This window comes from Callorhinchus milii, unplaced genomic scaffold (assembly GCF_018977255.1).
Source record: "Callorhinchus milii isolate IMCB2004 unplaced genomic scaffold, IMCB_Cmil_1.0 Scaffold12, whole genome shotgun sequence".
Taxonomy (NCBI): Eukaryota; Metazoa; Chordata; class Chondrichthyes; order Chimaeriformes; family Callorhinchidae; genus Callorhinchus; species Callorhinchus milii.
In genome coordinates, this window is record NW_024704753.1 from 18969848 (window position 1) to 18992506 (window position 22659).

The following is a 22659-nucleotide window of genomic DNA, read 5'->3' on the forward strand; positions in this document are numbered from 1 at the left end:
GCACCGGTTCAAATACCGAAACCATTACCGGCTCAGTGACAGGCCTGCCGAATAACTTAATTGCAGAAACAATTATCTTAATGAAGCTACTCGCCTTAATTAGCAGCAGAAACCGGGTAATTTAGTAAGAAACAGTTGTCAGCACAGAGTCATTTGGCACAAATGAATCAACATTTCGAACCACCCAAAAATAGAAGCTTTTGTAGTAAAGTGTATATATGTTTGTGCACCAGCTGCGACCTATGATTTCCAAAGGATTGCAATACTAAAGTGGGCCAATGCAGTCTGATTCGAGTTGATTAAAATGGTGGTGTGAAAAGCTCCCTCTGCTCAGCAAGCTCCGCCCTGCCCACCCCACCATCGGCGATTGAGCCTTCAGCCCTCTCTGCCCTCACCCTTTGGAACTCCATCCCACAGGGGTGGGGAGGGGTGGGGGGGAAGGTGACCAAAGGTGCGGTTGAAAAGAAAGGTTTTCACCGAGACCTGAAAATAGGAAGAGAGGGGACGAGATGAAGGGAGTGAGGAAGGCAGTTCCAGAGCCTCGGGGCGTAGTGGCTGAAGGCACGGCCGCCGAGGGTGGAGCGGAGGACTCGGGGGACGAGGAGGAGGCCAGACATGGAGGAGCGAAGGCAACGGGTACTGTTTTGAGGAGAGAAGAGGTCAGAGAGGTCGGGGGGTGCAGAGGAGTGGAGGGATTTGAAGACGAGGGTGAGGATCTTGAAGTCGATCCTCTCTGGGACAGGCAGCCGGTGCAGTCTGGCCAGGACTGGGGGGATCGGGGAGAGGGGTTTGGTGCGGGAGAGAATGTGGGCGGCAGAGGTTTGAATGATCTGGATTTTATGGATGGCAGTGGAGGGGAGGCCGTCGAGGAGGGCGTTAGAGTAGTCCAGCCGAGAGTGACAAGGACATGAACCAGGGCTTCTGCGGCTTTTGGAGTGAGGTATTGGCAGAGACGGGCGATGCGTCGGAGGTGGAAGAAAGCGGTGCTGGTGAGGGACAGGATGTGGGGGAGGGAAGATAATTGGGGGTCGAACCTGATGTCTAAGTTGCGTACAGGTTCAGAGAGTTTTAAGGGGAGGTTGGATAGGTGGAGGAAGTGAGAACTGTGAGATTTTAGACGTCGTACTTATCTCCAAGCTCAGTCGAACCGTTGCTCTGACACAAAATGTGCTTGTAGCCAGTGGGAGGTGATCATTTGGTCCATTTCTCGAAGAAACAGAGGATTCAGCCCAATCGAGACCTGTTCCACCAGTTTATTACATCACGGCAGGTCTTATAGTAATATTAGTAATAATCCTTGCATTTGATATATTGCCTTATCACATCTTCGAGACGTCTCAAAAGCGCTTCTCTGTGAAAGTGAAATGCCTGTGTATTTTGTGGGTGAAACGCGGCAGCCAATTGCGCACTGCAGATTTAATCCCACTGTCGTGCCTTTTCTTCTTATCCCGTTACACCATCACAATATCTGAAGCAACGTTGCCTGCACTCGCGTCGAACCATTTCCTCCGCTCTTTACCAATGAGTACACTGTACCTCGTTTCGCCCACAAAATACGCAGTCACTCCACCTTACAGTGCATTCTGCGAAGCGCTTTGAGACGTCTCGAAGACAGGATAAGGCGCTGTATCAAATGCAAGGATTATTATTATTATTATTATCCATATCTGTCTTGGTTCCTAACCCAACCAACCATTGGCTCTTGAAGCCAGCACCAAAACCCTACCTCTCGTGGTGGGAAGGCATTCAGAACTAATCTGCGGAAACTTCAGTGAGCGAGGAGTAAAATTATGGAGCGGGCTCCCGAGGGAGACAGACGGTGGAAGCAGCAAGTGTCGTTTGTTTCAAGAACAAACAGGATCGATTTCTGCTAGAAAATAATATCTGGGGCATACAGTGTAGAGTTTGGGGACACGACATGTCAAGCGACTGGTGGAAGGCGAACGAGACGGACCTCGGTTTTGCAGGTTCGTATGTTCTGATGTTTCCCCCACGGTGTTTGCTGACACTTGGTGTGACTAAGTGACACAGGAGTGAGCGCAATGGCACAAATTCTAATACTTTCTTACAAAATGTCATCTTATACACCTAGGAGAGAGGAGCAGAAGCCTGGGGTGTTTCAGCATGTCCTCAGCCACAGACTACAGATGAGCCCAAACCGCACTGTATTATGCATGAGATGATAAGATTCCCTGTTTTGGCCTCATGCTTGTGTTTTTTTTTAGTCAAAGCGAATTCCTGTTCGACTCGGGGTGGAGGGAAGGGGGGGGGGGGAAAAAAAGGCAGTTGACTTTTGTAAGACTAAGTGATTGATTGAATTGAATTTTAAAGTGATGCAAACTGAGTTTTCAGCCCCAGAGGTTCAGTAGGTAAGTCTGACACTGAGCCACAAAGAGCAGGAAAATGCCCACTCACTTTGCTGTGTTCACTCATTTTAGTCACAGTGTCGGTCGTTGGTTCCCCCTATTAATAATACTACGAATAATAATGATCATTGCATTTGATAAAGCGCCTATTCGCGTCTTTGAGGCGTCTCAAAGGGCTTCTTCGCAGCACGTACTGTAATGTGAATTGACTGTATTTTGTGGGCGAAACATTTTGAAGACATTTTGTAAGAAAGTATTTTTTAATAAAGGTGGCAGCCAACTTCGCACAGCAGCGTCCCACAAACACTCAACCCACGGCTGTTTGTGAGACACCGCTGTGCGCAATTGGCTGCTGCGTTTCACCCACGTGCTACATCAAACGCAAGGATTATTATTATAATGATTATTATTTCGAAGAGTAGAGCAGTTCCTGCTGTTGAGCACAAACAGGAACAGCCTCTCTGTGAGTAAGTGATTTCCCTGTGAGAGGATAGTGAGAGGAAGTCACTTTCTCAGTGGGCCTCTGTAAAGCGAGTGTTATTATTCGGAAGGTGTTGTTTCTATGGCTGTGTTTTGTGGGGAGGATATAGGCTGTTGTAATTTTTGCACCACTTCTTCACAGCTACTAAATAATGTAAATTGTCGTCATTTGACTTTAAATGGGTCGCATTTTGGGTGAGGAACTTATTATGCAAGAAAAGTCTTGATGCTTAATTGAAACGAGGAGCCATTTATCTTCTCGTCTGATTATATCTGATTGCAAATGGAGACCCTTATGCAAATTGAATGAGCAAGCATTTATGATTAGTAATTGCTGGTAAATATTATCTGCCGGGTGAATTTTAAGAAAGGCTGGGGAGAGTGAAGTGAGTGAAACACGCCTCTGGTGACCGAGCAGTGAGTAGGAAACCGGTTGGTGGAGATTGTTTTTCCGGGGGGTAATAAATCATCCCTTCAATAAATAAATAAAATAATAATGTGGTCCCTCAATCCACCACTGTTTGTGGGGACGCTGCTGTGCGCAATCGGCTGCCGCGTTTCGCCCACAAAAATATACAGTCAATTCACTTTACAGTGTATCCTGTGAAGCGCTTTGAGACGTCTTGAAGATGTGATCAGGCGCTGTATCAAATGCGAGGATTATTATTATCATTAATATTATAAATAACTCATACAGACAGCGTCAGGGACATACTGGGAGAAGGCATCTGTGTGTGAGATAGACACTGATGAGTTTAGACCCATCTTGGGCTATTGACTGACAATCTGTTGGCCTGAGGTCAACCGACACAATGAACTCTTGGAGAAATCTCATATCAACTGCTGTCAGCCAGTAAAGCACACACACACAGAGACACGCACACTCACAATGGACCCAGAGACACGCACACACACACACAACGCGTATAGAGAGAGACATACACACACACATATCCACACCCACATACACAACGGACCCAGAGACACACACACACACACAACGCATATAGAGAGAGACACACACACATATCCACATACACATACACAACGGACCCAGAGACACACACACACACACATATCCACATACACACAACGCACACAGACATACACACACACACAGAAACACACATGCACACACAGACACGAGTTAGAGAAAAAGGCAGAGAAAAAAAAATCGATTGAATTCAAATGTAGAATTAATAAGGTGTCTGATGAAAGGAAAGGTTCCCTTGGGATTGTTTCCATATATCAAAGGGGACCGGCAGGGTGTTAGGGCTAGGCAGGGTGCTAGGGGACCGGCAGGGTGCAAGGGGACCGGCAGGGTGCTAGGGCCGGCAGGGTGCTAGGGCCAGGCAGGGTGCTCGGGCCAGGCAGGGTGCTCGGGCCAGGCAGGGTGGTGCTTCTAGATGTGTTAGTGTGAGGATGTGCCCACAGGCTTAGCTCGAGGGGACAGATTTCAGACTGTGTTGCGCTCGCTCCTAATGAGATGGCCCAGCCTCCTGCCAATCGCCGAGAACATTGGAAATCATGACATTCCCGCAGCTCCATCGTTCAGTGCATTCGGTTGTCTTCCATTTAACTCCTTGAGAACCCAAACCAACCCATCTGTCCTCCTGACAATATCGTATCATTCAGGGGGGGGAGGGGGGCTCTTTGTGTTGACAAGTTAGGATTTTTCTCATTTTTATTGTGAACTGACTGCGTATTTCTAGGCAAAAACGCCATCCGTCCAACCAACCCTTTGTTCCGCCATTGCTTTCCAGCCCTAAAACATTGGAACTCTCTCCCTCCATCCTTCTGCCTTGACTTCACCTTCGGCCGTGCTTACGGTCACCTCTCCCTGGCTTGGCACCGGGCTCCACTGCCGTTAAGCGCTCCGAGACACTACCCCCGCATGAGGAGTGCTGTACAAATGCGAGTTGTTGTCGTAGCTTATACCCAAATACTATCGGTACTAAATGTACGTGACTTTTATTCGATTCGCCCCCAAAAATATACAGTCACTGCACTTTACGGCGTATCCTGTGAAGCGCTTTGAGACGTCTCGAATTCTGAGCCTCTGTGTCAAATGTGAGGATTATTATGATGATTATTATGTTTCTCCTCACGCTGTGGTCTTTTTGTTGCCCAGAACCGGAAGCTGTGTGCTCACCCATGGCTGGAGATCTACCGAGGGGATGTGATTTACTACGTGTGCCCTCTGGCACGACAGGGAGACTTCTATGTCCCTGAACTGAAACAGGCGGAAAGGAAAGCGAAGGAGGAAGAGGGAGATGGACAAACTGACATTACAGGTATTTAACTAACCCGGACTGCAGATACTGGCAGCGACATTATTGGGTCAGGTCTTGTCTAAACACACAGCGAAAGGTTATCTCCTACCTAGCAAGTAGGAACCCGATCGTTAGTCGATTGGCGGATTGCCTTTCCGGGCCAGATAATAATAATAATAATCCTTGCATTTGACGCAGCGTCTTATCACGTCTTCAAGACGTCTCAAAGCGCTTCACAGGGTATACTGTAAAGTGAATTGACTGTGTATTTTGTGGGCGAAACACGGCAGCCAATTGCGCAGAGCAGCGTCCCCACAAACAGCCGTGGGTTGAGTGACCAAATTATTATTATTTATTTTTAAATGTTTTTAAGGAATTATTATCCTCGGAAAAAGCGATCCGCCAATCGACTAACAACTGGGTTCCTACTCACTGCTGCTAAACAGAGGCGTGTGTGTGTGTGGGGAGAAAGGAAACTTGCCCAACGTTTCGCCCAAACCTGGGAGTCGTCAGAACCATCTGGTCAGATTGGTTTGACCCTGTAACATCAGAGCACACTGGTGGGGGGTGCGGGGGGGGGGGTTGGGGGGCGGTGGCTGGAGGGACAAAGCCCAATTTGTGCCTTTTAATTTTGTGTTATAATAAGTTTATTAAGTTTATTAACAAGCTTCTAGGGGACTTCAGTCCGCTTTTTAATAAGTTGCTGGCATTGACTGTCGGGGCTGAAAATCCATTCTAATCTCTTCCAAGTAATCTTGTTCAGGTGCTTGTGTGCATTTGAGGGCTTCGGGGAATAGTGCGAGCAATAACAATTTAATCATTTAGATTCTTGTTTTATTTATAATTTATATTTCAGTGGTTGGGCATTACCTGGCCTGCTGAATCAGTGGGATCTTAACTGCAATGGACCACAGGTTGCTCAGGTTGTTAAAGTCCATCAGTTTCTCCTCTCTCTCTCTCTCTCTCTCTCTCTCTGATCAGGTCCAAGTCTCGCAAAATCCAGGGCAAAACTCCTGGGGGTAACAGAGCCCTGACTCACTCTGTGTTGCTCTGAACTACAATTTCACCACAGATTACTGAAATCATTGGACTCTAGATCTGAGAGGAAGGGTATTAACTCTGTACCCCTCACCCACGCTCTGACTATTAATATTAATAAAATCTCTCTCAGACAGGCTACTTGGATGTTTGATGTGGGGAATATAAATGTTAGTCAGTTGGCGCCGTATGTGGTGTGGCTACACCGTTGGGTTAAAGGCATATTGTTGAGACCGTATATAGCAGTAACTTTACAAGCGAGAGGATTTGGGTTTGATTCCCGGGCAGGGCGAAATGTTGGGCAAGTTTCCTTACGCCACACACACGCCTCGGTTTACCCAGCCGTAAGCAGGAACCCGGTGGTTAGTTTTTTCAGTGGTAATATAATCCCTTCAAAAATCTAAAAATAATAATAATAATATGGCCGCTCAATCCACGGGTGTTTGTGAGACGCTGCCGTGCGCAATTGGCTGCCGCGTTTCATCCACAAAATACGCAGTCACGAAACTTTACAATATAGTCTGTGAAGCGCTTTGAGACGTCACAAAGACGTGATAAGGCGCTGTAACAAAATGCAAAGATTATTACTATTACATCAAACCTGTGTGGTTAAGGGCTTGGCCTGGCAGGACATACCAGAACAGAGCAGAGTCGAGAGAGAAAGAGTTTTACTCTTGCCTGAGGTGGAAGGGAAGGTGGGTGAGATAGATGACAATTGAGGATTGGTGAGACAACAAGGAGAGAAAGCCGGTGTAACAGGCATCTTTGCAGGAGCTGATCGTAATCCTCAGTCCACTCTGCGAGAGTTATCTACAGAAGGAATGAATCACGCAGTAACGTGAAGTAAGAACACGGACGGGAGAAATGTTATGAAAATTAACTGAATGAAAATGAAAGCAAACGTGATGTAATCGTACATTACATACAGTACCTACGGAAACATTGTTCGCTGAGTTGGATCAAGGCCCTCGTCACTATTTTCTTTTGTCTGATCGCTAACCAGTGGAGCCCTGGTCTGCCTGCGTGCTGTGTGTTGCCCGAGGCACGGCCGGCTCTGTCTGGCTGAACTCTTGTTGCTTTATCAGTAGTGAGACATGTTCCCAGTGTGACAGGGATCAGCCGAGTGTATCAGTGCTTCCAGATCGCATTGCAGCCCGTCCCCACAAGGGCAGAGGCGACATACTGGAGTCCCGTAGCTCAGTGGTTAGAGCCCTCGCCTCGCAAGCGAGAGGACCCGGGTTCGATTCCCGGGTTGGGCAAAAACTTAAGTTTCCTCACTCCACGCGCACGCCTCTGTTTACCCCGCAGTGAGTAATAGCCCGGTTGTTAGCCGATTGGTGGATCGCTTTTATGCAGGTAATAACCCCTTCAAATAAAAAAGAAAAGAATAATTTGGTCACTCAAATCCACGGCTGTTTGTGGGGACGCTGCCGTGCGCGATCGGCTGCCGCGTTTCGCCCACAAAATACACAGTACAATTCACTTTACAGTGTAACCTGTGAAGCGCTTTGAGACGTCTCCTGATAAGGCACTGTGCCAAAGGCGAGGATCATGATAAGAAGTCGGAAAGGGTTAAACAGCGTCGGACAGTAACTCCAGCCCAGAATCAGCTGCCGTTTGTTACTGCAGCGTGAGCATCATCACTCTTAACTAGACAAGCAGCCACGGGATTAGTTGGAAAGAACTCTCGTTGTTTCCAGATCGTGCTGTGGGGTTTTCGAGAAAAAACAAAAACATTTTTAATTTAATTTAAAAAAAAAAATCCTTCCTGAACGATGAAGCTGCTTAGGTCAGGAGCCTTCCTTTCTCTTTTATTGGGTTGACTATTGTGGTCCCAGGTGGCATTTGCTGAGGATTAGTGAGACTGCAGAATGCAAAAGGCCTTTTGAAATAGGTCAGGCCAACTCCGCAGGGCTCTCCATCAAATACTGTTGCCATTCGATCCCAGCTAATTAACAACAGGAAGGGTCTGTCTGTCCGTCACACCCTCTGAAACCTGTGACCCAGGCCACCACCAATATCTCAAGTCGGTCATTGTTCTTTTTTTTTGCTTCAATAATAAAAAAAAACCTCTGTGTATAATGGTACTAACAATAATAATCCTTGCATTTGATGTAGCGCCTTATCACGTCGTTAAGACGTCTCAAAGCCCTTCACACAATTTACTCTGAAGTGGATTGACTGCACGTTTTGACTGCAAATTATTATTTTTTATTAACATAAACAGGTCTCTCGCTTAAAGCTTCTGTTTGCCTAGTGTTGCCGGTGGGAGAACCTGATGGTTGGGCAATCGGCTTGATCGCTTTCCGGGGAGTAATAATCCTCCCCACCCCACCAAAAGTCTGGTCACTCAATCCACGGCTGTTTGCGGGGACGCTGCTTTGCGCAATTGGCTGCCGCGTTTCGCCCACAAAATACACAGTCGATTCACCGAGTGAATCGCTTTGTGAGGCGCTTTGAGACGTCTCGGAAGACGTGATGAGGCGTTGCATCAAATGCCAGGATTATTATTGCTGTTGTTGACTTCCCCCCCCCACCCCCTTCCCCGCAAAGAAAGATCCGGTTAAGTCCAGTCTTATAATAAGGTTAGGAAAGAAAATGACTCTGTGAACGTGTGGCTTTTCAGACACGAATCGTGTGCGTTTCCCTGTTCTGCCATCGCATTCTACGGACAGTCTGTGACCTCATTGCTGCTGGAGATGTGTTTCCTCGAGTGCGAGGTGTCAATCACATCACATTATGAGGATGGAGTCAGACCTGCCTCTGATAACTGCTCAACACTGAAGGCAGACGCTCGCACTGATTTCCCTGAAATCTCACTAAACCCGCCACAAAGCGGTGCTGACACTGAGCGCTGGGGGAGAGTGGGGTCAGTGGGCTCTCCTGCGGACAACTGCTGGTTCCTCTCACTGTCTCGCGTTGAGCTTTATCTTCTGAGACACCGACATCCATGCCTCCTGGTACAACTTACACTGTGGAGATGTCTGTCCGACAGACACACACACGCACCCACACGCACTCATGTATCTTTCCCCCTGCTCCGAGCTGGAGAGCACTGAACTTATTTATGTCTTTATCTGCTTGATTTGAGGCAGACCAGGATGATTGCTTCGATTGCGCTTTATGACAGTGAGTCAAGTCTGCGACTTTAAACAAGTCACTTTCGTATCACTAATTACACACAGTTCCCCTCGCTCTCTTTTTCTCTCTCTCGTTTCACCTCTCGCAAGTCACCTTGGAGCCAGCTGAACTGGCTCCAAGGTGACTTGCCTGGCAACAGAATAAGGGAATGGAGCCAGCCCTCTGAGCGTGGGAACCTGGTTTGTTGGTCGCTTTGCAGATTGCTTTCCAGGGGATAATAATCTCGATCTTCCCCACCACCAAAAAATAAATTGTGGTCACTTCAACCCACGGCTGTTTGCGGGGACGCTGCTGTGCGCAATTGGCTGCCGAGTTTTGCCCACAAAATATACAGTCAATTCACTTTACAGTGTATCCTGTGAAGCGCTTTGAGACGTCTCGAACACGTGATTCGCTGTATCAAATACCGGGATTATTATTATTATTTGGTGATCGCTGTGGGAAGATGCAGATGTTGAGCTTGAGATTGGTTGAGGGCTGGTAAGTCACAGTGTACAACAGTCTGTCAATTCTTGCTGACAAGACTCACACGTGATTAATGGACAGTTGGGTGAAGTACCGAAGGGGGCCATTGAATTGTATCCCAACAGAAAGAAAAATAACTCAACAAACACATTCGGGACCACTAGAACACACCACAACAGATTACATTTGTCCAGGTGCCTTTCACTCAGGTACTGATCAGGAGGATAAGGAGAGAGAGAGAATGGAAAGACATTGGAGGGACAAAATTGACACTCAAAAAAAAACATTCAATTCGAAGCAACTGCACATCTCCGCAAAGCCTAGTTGGACACGTGGGCAAAATGGTGATGGACGTGAGAGCATTGTTATACAGTTGATGTATAATTTATCTGGACGCCATTAATAGTTAATTCGCATTCCGCCTTTGATGCCAAGAAGTGTTTCTTTTTCGTATAAGATCTCAGCGTTATAGATTAGCTTTCAAAGCTGGTTCAGAGACGTGTGAGGTTGAGACTGATGGTGATTTGTGAGGGGCTCAGATTGATCATACGCCAAAGAGTTAAGAAACAAAACCGTTGAGTTGGGAGGAACAATAGGCAAATCAATGGGAGGAAAAATGGAGAAATGTCATTTCAAACACAAAAATACTAAATTACATTTGTATGATAAGAAAGAAGCACTTCCTGTTACACTGTTGTATTGCACCAGCAACACACTTGCACTTATATAATAATAATATTTAATAATAACAATAATAACTCTGGCATTTGATACAGCTGCTTATCACGTCTTCGAGACGTCTCAAAGTGCTTCACGGGAGACACTGTAAAGTGAATTGTGGGTGAAACAGTGTGGAGACTGCATTTGTGGGCGAATGCGGAAGGCAATTTGCACTCAGTAACATCCCACCAACAGCCATGAGGTGACTGTCCATTGGGATAAATTCTCTTTTCTTGTCAAATGATGACACAGGGTCTTTAACCGTCCACCTGAACAGGTGGGTTGGTGCATTCAACTGTGCGGCAGGTGAGTCGATGTAAAGCAAACTGTAGATCTTGCGAAAAATTGGCTACTGCGTTTCGCCCACAAAATATACGGTCACTACACTTCACGGCGTATCCTGCGAAGCCCTTTGAAACGTCTCAAAGACCTGATGAGGCGTTATATCAAATGCAAAGATTATTATTATTATTGCTATTATTAAAATATTGCTGAATGGTGCCCTGTGTTTATCAACTCGAGTCTGCAGTGTGGCAGTCATTGAATATATGGGAATGTTTCTCATTATTGTCCTCTCTCGGGAAACTGAACACGGTGAAATCATGTATGTGCATTCTCATACTTCTCCACTCCAGGGAACATTAAAAAGAGCCAATTTATAACAAACACTGTTAACGTGGCAGAGAAGTAAAAATAAGTTGAACGCATGCATGGTTGATGATTGGTTTAAATTACTATAATTTAGCTGTGAAGCACAGTGGGGAAGCTCTCTATCCTTCTGAATTTTGTATAATTCTGTTTTTTTTTTTTGCTGTGCTTCATGCTGCTCAGGTGAGGACTGATGGCTCTGGGGAATGTTCCGGAACGTATTTGATGTTGGAATTGGGTGGGGAAACATAATAATAATCCCGGCGTTTGATCCAGCGCCTCATCACGTCTTCGAGACGTCTCACGGGATAGGCTGTAAAGCGAATTGACCGTGTTGTTTGTGGGCGAAACGCGGCAGCCGATTGCGCACAGCAGCGTCCCCACAAACAGCCGCGGATTGAGTGACCAAATTATTATTATTATTTATTTTTTTGAAGAGATTATCATCCCCGGAAAAGCGATCCACCAATCAACTCGCAACCGGGTTCCTACTTACTGTGAGGTAAAAGGTAGGCGTCGGGAGCAAGGAAACTGCCGGGAATCAAACCCGGGTCCTCTCGCTTGCGAGGCGAGCGCTCTAACCACTGAGCTACAGGACTCCACAACTTGCCTGATACACGGTCCAGCCCTGCAGCGCGAGTTCCTTCTCCCGCCTCCACCATCCTTGTAGTCTTCTTCTGAAGGAAACTGTTCACCTCTCGCGTCAAAGTGTGTGGTCCAATGAGCAGCCGTTAATAAAGCTAAAGGAAAAGGAAAGGCGAGGCTGGTTTTTGCAGAAAATCCATCTGCAAAAGAGATTGTGTATCCAGTCTCTCTGGATTTGATTTAATCAGTCAGGTTCTAATTTTGTCTGTGCTTTTATAATACTGTGCCAATTTTTAAATAAGGGTGTTGGATTTGGACTCCATAGATTTGGCATAACAGATGCTAGTTTGGGCTTTAATCCTTACTTTTCTGTATAAACATGAATACCATATGGTCGCGCAGTAAAGGATAGATCTAGTGCTTTAGTCCTGACCCTGTTGAATACAGAGCAATAACATATGCTTCACAACTGATGATATCTGGAGCTTTAATCTTTACATTGATGAATAAATATGGAAACTGTAGTTTTAAACAGCAAGTAAACTTTGCAGCGTCTCATCTGGAAAACTTACGTGACATAGTTACGCTTGATCGTGAAGATATGAAAGGACTTCATGGTGGGCAAGTCTTTTTACCAAGGCCCCTCACATAAGAATTTGCTGGCAAGAGAAGACCACGGTCCATCTAGTTTACCTTCCACCATCCTGGCAGTCGCTTGACAGGTCGTGTCCCCAAACTATACACCGTATCCCCAGGATATTATTTTCTAGCAGAAATCTATCTTGTTTGTTCTTGAAACAAACAACATTTTCTGCTTCCACCGTCTGTCTCCCGAGGGGAGCCCGGTCCGTACGTTTACTCCTCGCTCACTGAAGTAGTGTCTCCACAGATCTGTTCTGAATTAAGACCTGGATTAAGTAGTTTGGAGTAAGTAAGACTGATGCAGGTCAGTGTACCTGGTACTCACATCACATGGTGATAAAACAGGACAACAGTGAAGGAAAACTCTTTGGATGCGCAGTTTGAGACGTCTGGAAGACGTGAGCAGGCGCTGAATCAACTGCAAGGATTATTATTATTGTTATGTATAAACCACCGGCTTGTTCAAGTTTGACTGCATTGAGAAACCTCTTATTGTATTTAATTTTGACAAACACTTTTCTCCATCACCCAACTTTAGTGGCATTGCTGAGAAGCAAAGCACTGAATATTTTAGGAGACAATGTACAAAATGTCAGAGTCCTGTAGCTCAGTGGTTAGAGGACTTGCCTCGCAAGCGAGAGGACCCGGGTTTGATTCCCGGGCAGGACAAAATGTTGGGCAAGTTTCCTTACTCCACACACACACACCTCTGTTTATCCAGCAATAGGCAGGAACCTGGTTGTTGGTCGATTGGTGGATTGCTTTCCCGGGGGGTAATAATTCCTTAAAAAAAAACTCCACAATATAACCTGTAAAGTGCTTTGATACGTCTAAGATGACGTGATAAGCCTTTCCATCGAGGGCCAGGATTATTATTATTTATTGTTTACAAACGAAGGGTTGATTGAGAGGAACGATGTCCTGGGGAGAACCTCACAAAGTCCGTATCATCTGTTTATAATCTAGTGAGAGCTTTTGAGAGTGCAATTCATATGCTAACTGCTCAGTGAATATCATTAATCATCACAGGATTAACGCACTGGTGTTCGGGTCTGGCTCGATCCAGGGCTATCGATTGCAATTTTACCCAAAGACCAATTAGTTGTATGGAATATGCTGACATTTAATCGCTGTGCACAATTAACACGTTATAACTATAACTACAGCAAGTAATTACATCTGTGGGATACATGATGACAGGATCTGTAGGAAGAACAGCAGCCCTGGTCAGAGGATAGTATTTATACCACGCCTGAAGAATAATGAGAGGCTGAATCTTTTGCACAAAAATACACTGGCAACAACCAACTATAATAATAGTAATAATAATAATCCTTGCATTTGATACAGAGCCTTTATCACGGCTTCGAAACGTCTCAAAGTGCTTTTTTTTTCAAATGTGATGCGGGAAAAGCTCAGAGACAGACGTTCACAAACTCACAATACCACATCCCAGGCCGTGAATCTGAGCTCACCGCGTACAGAGAAGAGAAGCTAGTGATGGCCAGTCTCGCCTGGCCTCGCTCTCCAATTCTTTTTACCACCCGCTGCCTCTGCTTGACTGGCTCCTGCCTCCTGCTTGTTCCTCGTGCCCTCCGTTCCACCATCGGCGTCCGCACTTTCAGCCACTACGCCCCGGAACTCTTGTCACTCTCTCCCTCTATCTCTCCGCCTCGCCTCTTCCTTCCTTCCCCATCTTCAGGTTGCGCCTTCCTCTTCAACCAGTGCCTACGGTCACCTCTCTCCCCCTCCACCCCCCTCGCTCAGTGTCGTGCTCCGCTACCGTTAAGCTCTCCAGGACGTCGCCCGGCGTGAGGGTAGTGCTGCGTGAACGCAAGTGGTTGTTGCGGAGAAGAGAAGCTGGTTAATGGCCGCCCTCTCAGGCCTGCTGTCTCCAGTTCTTTATTAACGTGTGAATTCTTGATGTGAAACCGTTTACGATTCAGCTGCGGGCGAACCCGTCCTAATTAACACCAGAGCGACAAACCCATCCCCCGGGGCCCCGGTCTGACCCTCTTCACTTACAGCCACATGATCCTCCTCTTGTTGTGTTGCTAACATTGAAGTGTGGTTATTTAATGAGACCTGGACTGACAGAACCTGGAGAATTGCCGATTGCAGCCGGGACACTAATCGCTGCACTGTACATATCTCCCTTTCCTTCAAATGCACAGTCACAAAACTTTACTGAAAAATCAATAATAATAATAATAATAATGATAATGCTTCCATTTGACACAGCGCCTCATCACGTCTTCGAGACGCCTCAAAGCGCTTCACGGGATACACCGCAAAGTGAATCGACTGTAGATTTTGTGGGCGAAATCCCTGGACCAGGGAGCAGGCCTGGTTGAAGCCGCCAGCCGGTTGTGTAAATCAGCCGGCAAATGATGACTGCGGATTTAACTTGGTCTGTAAATGAACAGTGGCTTAAATAAGCTGGAGAATTTATTGCCTGGATATCGCTCCAGGGCTCCGGTCACTCTGTCTCATCAGGCCTGCCTGACCTCTTTTACATTATTGATTCAGATTAATAGATAGAGGAGCAGAAGAGAAACAAAAACCCTGGTTTGACAGGAAGAGAATTCAACTTTAAAAGTTCCCCTTTCCTCTCAATTTTTTTAAAAAAAATTAATAATAATAATAATAATAATTTGGTCACTCAATCCATGACGGTGTGAGGTTTGACACTGCTGTGAGCAATTATCTGCAGCGTTCCGCCCACGAAATACGCAGTCAATTCACTTTACAACAACAAAAACAACAACAAATGACATGTGGCTGGCGCCTTTCACCTCAGGAGGACGCCTCAAATCGCTGACTTTGCAGTATGTCGCGTGAAGCGCTTTGAGAGGTCTCAAGGACGTGATAAGACCCGATAACATATGTCCGTCCCAAGGAGATAGAAGGTATAAATGCTCAGTTAAATGTTAAATCACGAGCCTTCAGTGTATTTTGTTTCCCCACAGGTGCGGATTCCTTCAGCGACAACAGCTCGGTGAGCTACACAGACAGGTCAGAGAGCAGAGAAACGTCAATGGCGCCTTCGGTCGCCCCCTTCTTGTCAAAGCGGGAGTCAGAGGACAGTGACAGCAAGAGCGACAGGAGTGAATCAATGGCCAGCGGATCATCCTTTGAGGAACTGGACCTGGAAGGACATGATGACGGGGAAAGGTTAGGGCTCTCCCAACAGAACTCTGAGCTCAGGAAAGAACAGGACCATCCGGCGGGTCCGAAGAAACCTTCGGACATCAGCACGGAAGAGGAACAGTGAAAGTATAAGGAACAAATGTTTGATCGACGGTATTTCGGAACGAGTTATAGAATTGACCTGACACATTCCCTATGATATGTAAGAGTTTTGTGTGGCTCCGTGATTTCTATGTTGGGAATTATTCACAGTGAGAGGATTATTAACAAACACCTGCATTTACTGATCCGAACAAATTATTAACTGCCGATATTAAAAATTAATTCTGCTTTAGCGTTTAAAAGTATATTTCTTTGTATCCTCTTAAAATCATCTTTTTTTTAAAAAAAATTGTGGTTGATTGTAGCTGTTTGACGGCTGGTTTAATTGCTCTGGAAGCAGTGCTATAGTTTCCCACATTTCCCAACTTTTCTTAGGTTGGTCACTCAACCCACGACTGTTTGTGGGGACGCTGCAGTGCGCAATCGGCTGCCGTGTTTCGCCCACAAAATATACAGTCAATTCACTTTACAGTATATCCTATGAAGCGCTTTGAGGCGTCTCGAAGACGTGATGAACCTCTGTATCAAATGCAAGGAGTATTATTATTTTTATTATTATTAGAATGGCCATTTGAGCAAAGTACTGAAGACCAACCGTTTTTCACGCCACCAGATAGACAGGAGAAGGAGGCAGATCTCTTCAGAAGAACTGGGAGAAAAATTGGTTTCCAAAAAAAGTTGCTCTTTGGACATGATGGGGTGGGGGGGAGAACGAGTACGTTGGAAGGTTTGTTGACGACAGTACTCCTATAGGGACGTATCATCCAATGCTTTTTCTTTAGTTTAGTTTTGCTATAGTCAGTCCATAGTCCTACGTTTAAAAGTTTCTTCCAATACATTGAAATGAAAGTTACTGAGAACATTTAACTCTGTTACGCGTTGCCTGTAAATGTCAAGCCTTCAACTGACACCAGCACAGCAATAAATTAAAATTAAAAAAATGACTCAACTGTTTCTTGCCTCTGGTAGAACTTGGGGTAAGAGCGTGAGGGGCGGGGGGTGCGGGCGGGGGGTTAAAATCAGGAGGAGTGGGAATAGTTGGTTGCTCTTTGAAGCGCCGCAGGCACCATGGCCCGAAAGGCCTCCTCCTGCGCTGTAAGATTCTTGTCAGCTCAGGTTAACGGGAATCGAGTGTTCAGCAAACCTGCCGCGTTTAAATGTCTCCCGTACGATTTAAGTCGTGTGACGAAGGTCCTCAGTGTGTGTTTCTGTTCTGATTGCGCTCATTTGAAACTGAGAGTGTAATCCAGAGGGAGAGATCACAGAAGGACAGAATGTGGCAGATTTTCAACGTCGCCAGAAAACGCTGGAAACACACGAGTCAATGAATCAGCGGGTGAAAGAGAGGAAAGTGGGTTAACATTTCAGATGCAATTTCAAAGCAATCCACACCTAATTAAAGGAAGGGGACACGTGCCACAATAGGCCTTTCAATCTCTCCACAGGTCCCGAGACGAGGAAAACAGGACCAGGAGTCAGCGTAGATAATGGACAAACCCAACAGGAAAAAAAAATCCATCTTCAGAGTTAATGACCGGCTAACTAAGGAATGAATAGCGACAACATTGTCTTACTTGCTCGAAGGGCACAGATGTACAAGTTTGGCTCTGTAGCGATCTGTGACATCTGCTTGTAATGTTTGCAGGAGTTTAGTTGTTAGAGCTCTCGCCTCGCAAGCGAGAGGATTTAGGTTTGATTCCCGGGCAGGACAGTGCGAAACGTTGGGCAAGTTTCCTTACTCCACACACACACACACACACACACACACGCCTCTGTTTACCAGCAGTGAGTAGGAACTCGGTTGTTAATCGATTGGTGGATCGCACTCCAGGGGGTAATAATCCCTTCAACGAAAATAAGAAGAATTTGGTCACTTCAATCCGCGGCTGTTTGTGGGGACGCTGCTGTGCGCAATCGGCTGCCGGGTTTCACCCACAAAATATACAGTCAATTCACTTTACACTGTATCCTGTGAAGCGCTTTGAGACGACTCGAAGACGTGATCAGGCGCTGTATCAAATAATGGTTATTATTATTGTATCCTGGCACCTCCCTATCTCTCCGACCTCCTCACTCCCCAATCCACCACCTGGCGCCTCCGCTAGACTGGCATTGGCCTTCTGCTCATCCCTCACACTCTCCGCCCCACCACTGGAAGTCGTGCTTTCAGCCACTACGCCCCAAAACTCTGAACACTCTACCTCAATCCCTCCACCTTGCCCCCGCACTCCCCTTTTTCAAGTCCCGCCTGAAAGCTTTCCTGTTCAACCGTGCTTACGGCCGCCTTCCCCTACCCCCGGATCGGAGTCAGTCTCCTCCACTGTTAAGTGCTTTGAGACACTACCCTGCGTGGAGAGCGCTATATAAGTGCAAGTTGTTGCTGTTATATTCCCGGGCACTTTGAGATGCTGAACGTCGAGATAGAAATTCTATTGCATAAGAGTTTGACCGGGTTTCTCCACGCTGACACCAAATGAGCTTTATAATGAGTTGTTTTCCCGCCGGTGCTGGTTTTTAGCGAGCCAACGAGTGTGTCTCTTGGGTTGAAACAGAAGAGCAGAACAGTGGAGGCACAGAGAACTAGTTAGGATGATTAATGGAATATTAAAAGAAGCAAAAGTTTTCTGGTCCAAATGGTTAGTGGAAACTTGCCAACAGGCTGCGGATTATGGCTGGATCCATTCAAATGTTATCAGGTCAGGGTATCAGGGGATACTGGGCGAGGACGGGTAATTGGAGTTGAGGTGCAGATCAGCCGTGATCTTACAGAATGGCGGAACAGGCTCGAGGGGCTGAATGGCCTCCTCCTGTTTCTATGTTCCTGTGTTAAGTGTGGAAGACAGAGCGAATAGCCTCAAAAGAGACTCAGTTAAAGACGTGTATTTAATCATTTTAACAGCCCCACCATAATATAATGAAGGTGCTCCTGACGTCTCAGAGGGCAGTTACTGTAATGAGGCTTCAGCGTGGGGCAGTGGGAGCAGTCAGTAACATTGCGGTTTTACTTAAAAAATAAATTTTGGTCATCTGGGTATTTGACACATACGGAAACCCACCACCTTGGCTTCTGAGTGTCCAGGCCATACAGCCTTCTACGATATATATGTATGCCACCTGCACACGAAAATGTCCTTGGGTCTGGATTGAAACGCACACCTGGGAGGGATGTTATTTGGTCACCTGGATGAGTGTTGGGTACAAGTTGGGAGATACTCTTCCTCTCTGCAACACCGAAGCGACGGATAGTGAATATGAGCCATCTCCGATCTTCTAAACAGCTGAATCATCAAGGTGGAACCCTCCCAGGCATCTCCAGTCGTCACTGTATTGCAGCTTTGAACTGTTTATATTGAGGACTATTTACTGTCTAGTCAATTTTTCTATCCATTTTCCCTTGGAGTTTCATCCTTGAGCACTCTCCCTCCTCCCTGCTTTCTCTGCTGTGTTAAAATCATCACCCATTTTTGCCCTTCAGACCTCGAGACCTTCTGTTCGATGAAACACAGATGGTAAATCAGCCAGCCACAGGAGAAGGAAGGTAAGTCCACTTGTTGTCATTAACTGAGTAAAGTTAGAATAAAGTTAGAGAAAGATTATGTGTGAGGGAATAGCTATGCGCTGATTATCAACTCCAATGCAAGTATTTCTTTGGGGAAGGAGGTTTTTTTTTGTATTAACTGAAACCATAATAATACAAAAACAATCATCCCGGCATTTGACACAGGGCCTCATCACGTCTTCGAGACGTCTCAAAGCGCTTCACAGGATACACTGTAAAGTGAATTGACTGTGTATTTTGTGGGTGAAACGCGGCAGCCGATTGCTCACAGCAGCGTCCCCACAAACAGAGCGAGTGCTCTAACCACTGAGCTACAGGACTCCACCTTACTTCAGTAGGAGGAAAAAAAGGAATTAAATATCTTTAGGCAGAGCAGGTGTTGGGGTTGGGTGGGGGAGCAAAATGTGTGAGAGAATAACAGAAGACCTTAAGATAGATAGGGAGAGGGTCCATTGGCTCCAAACGACATAAATACGCCTAATTTATCACTATCCACAACAACAAATTACATTTGTAGCGCCTTTCACATTATTATCAGCAGATATTTAAACATTACTATCAGCAGCGGCTGCACAACAGACACTTCCCAGGAAGGCTGATGCTCGAAGCCGATTCAAAGGATTATTGTCAGTGACGCCCACAGTTTTCGCTATAACTCTGAAAGTGACGGCAGTTTTCTTGCCTCTGGGTCTTTCCAGTCCAGGGAGGTGATTTCTCTGGCACCGGAGAATGGGCTGCTGTTCACCTGCAGATTTTTAAAATGTCTTTTTTTAATCGACTTTAGAGAAGGGAACAATCGAAGCAATAGTGCCAGTGCAATTACTTTGAATTGAATGTTAAACACGTTTTGGTTTTCAACATTAACAAGTTCTTTCGCGCGACCATTTAACTGACTAAACTCCGCTCAACCAGTTGTCGCCCACACCATATACAGTCACTGCACTTTACGGTATATTCCGTAAGCGTGAGCCAGGCGCTTTGAGACAGCTCGTCGCAGTGATAAGGCGTTATATCAAAAGCAAGGATTATTATTATTATTATTAATGCAGGAAAAGGCTTCACAGACTGCTGCTGAAAGGACAGAGGCTCGCACATTTTAATTTTAAACGTCAATTAAGGACTACAATATCAGATTTTGGAAGCAGCTAAACAACTTCATTAAAATTCATATTGTTCAGGCAATAACCAATTTACATATGAATCCATGCTTCAAAATAGGATTCCATTAAAATAATCCACGCTCTCAAGTTCCACCCAACGCTGCACGAAAGCTAAACACTAACCCTTTTCATTTCATTGGCTAAACATAAAATATTGTTTATCTTTTGTGGAAGAATTATTAAATTAAAAATATCTTTTTCTCTCCGTGTCCAGGGCTGTTCAGTCATGATATCCGGTTATCTGTTGAATATCAAATTATGTTTCTTAATGAGAAAAATGCAACGCAGCCGTCACTGATTCTATCTTCTGTGAGGAATGGAGGTACTTATCTCTGAGATGGATCTCTCATTCCTTCTCATTCTTTTATCCATCATAATTTATCTCCTGGACACAACTGCGGATATTTTGGCACTACAGATTCACATTAAGGTGGGCCCATTGATCACTGAACCTAACATTCACTCTGCTTAGACTCGAGGTCTTTGACCTTAATCTCTCAGAATCATTCCTCAACCAGTAGAGATACTCAGAGGGGGCTCCTACTATGTTGCTTCACTATAAGAATAATAATAATAATAATAATCCTTGCATTTGATACAGCACCTTATCACGTGTTCGAGACGTCTCAAAGCGCTTCACACAATAGACTGTAAAAAATGATCAGTCTATAAATATAATAATAATCCCTCAAGAAAAAAAAACAATCATAATTTGGTCATTTCAATCCACGGCTGTTTGTGGGACGCTGCTTTGCGTGACTGGCTGCTGTGTTTCGCCCACAAATATACAGTCAATTCACTTTACAGTGTATCCTGTGAAGCGCTTTGAGACGTCTCGAAGGGAAGCTAGCGGAAGATCTAATAGAGAGTTTAGGAGGAACATCTCCATGCAGACAGAGCTGGTGAAATGTCCATCATACATTATAAACTATTTCACTAGGTATTAGGTTTAAGTATGTTTATGTTATAATCAATATAATCATTGCATCCTCTCTAATCAATAAAATAGTGTATAATAAAACATGATATTTTCAGTAATAATAAAGTAATAAGATAATACAATAATTCAGGTAAGTATATAAGGGAATTGTCTTGATCTGCTGTAGTATTGCAGGGAGATTAAGAACCTAATATAATATTATAACTTATGGTCAGTTCTGTACTGTTCATTCAGTAACATAATGAAGAACAGCTCCATCTATTGCATATTCAGTGTTGGGCCTTGTGTGTGAAGCAATCGATGGGTGAAACAGTGTCGACTGTATGTGACTGCAACCTCATCTCTGGAAAGGATTGTTTCCAAAGGAAGTTATGATAAACAGTTTCCTTTCTTCTCCAGGAAGTTTATGTCAGGTTACAAGATTTTTTGTGTATGTGTTTAATTAATAATAATCCTTGCATTTGACATAGCGCCTTATCAGGTGGTCTCAAAGCGCTTCATAGGAGATACTGTAAAGTGAATTGACGGTATATTTTGTGGGCGATACGCAGCAGCCAATTGCACACAGCAGCGTCCCCACAAACAGCCGTGGGTTGAATTGCTTTAAGCAAATAAAATATTATGATGTCAAAGCTTTTAGAAATATGTTTGTACTCCCTTTGGGCTATTTTGATACGGAATGAAACATTTATTCATCGCGTTCATTGTGAAAGGTAAACAGAGAGGAACAGGGAGAATTAGAAATTCCAAGCTGCAGGGGATCCAGAGTCTTACATTGTTTGAATCTGTTGGATACCAAAATAGATCAAATGTTGGATAAAATAGCGAGCGGACCGATTGAAATTATATTAAAACCTGATCATCCATTGGGTTTGATATTCCAATTAAGTAGCGATTAATTTTTGAGGAATTAATTAATGACCTATTTAGCTATGTTTAAAAATAATATTATAACCTTCTTACACACCTAACTAGTTCACTCACTTTGCGGAGGTTAGGTACTCTCTGGGTCAAGGAATGAAAATTACACTGTATTTTCTGTGGTACAGAAGTTGCCGCCAAACTACTTCAAATGCCATAATCGTTTATTGAGACTTAAGTATAATGATATTATCGTCTATCAAAACAAACTGTGGATATAATGCTGTCATAAATACACTTACAGAGGTTATGGACCTCAGATAATAAGAACAATAATCCTTCCATTTGATATAACGTCTTATCACGTCTTCAAGACGTTTCACAGTGTGTCACAGGATATACTGTAAAGTGTAGTGACTGTATATTTTCTGTGCGAAACTTAATAAAATGTTAGCACAATAAATACAATCGACTTCTCAAAACATCACACAAAGGGCTTTATGAGTCTAGAGACAGGACATGGCAGATT

General features: G+C 45.0%; 1 protein-coding gene across 1 annotated transcript in view; it reads left to right on the forward strand.

Moving 5' to 3' along the window:
* LOC103176759 (testis expressed 264, ER-phagy receptor) overlaps positions 1 to 16554 on the forward strand; it is a 62473-nt gene extending 45919 nt beyond the window's left edge. The window contains exons 3-4 of the mRNA XM_042339586.1: positions 4978 to 5140; positions 15328 to 16554. Of these exons, the coding sequence (XP_042195520.1) occupies positions 4978 to 5140; positions 15328 to 15632 (468 nt within the window). The 3' untranslated portion in view covers positions 15633 to 16554. The remainder of the gene's footprint in view (positions 1 to 4977; positions 5141 to 15327) is intronic.
* The last annotated feature ends 6105 nt before the right edge of the window (positions 16555 to 22659 follow it).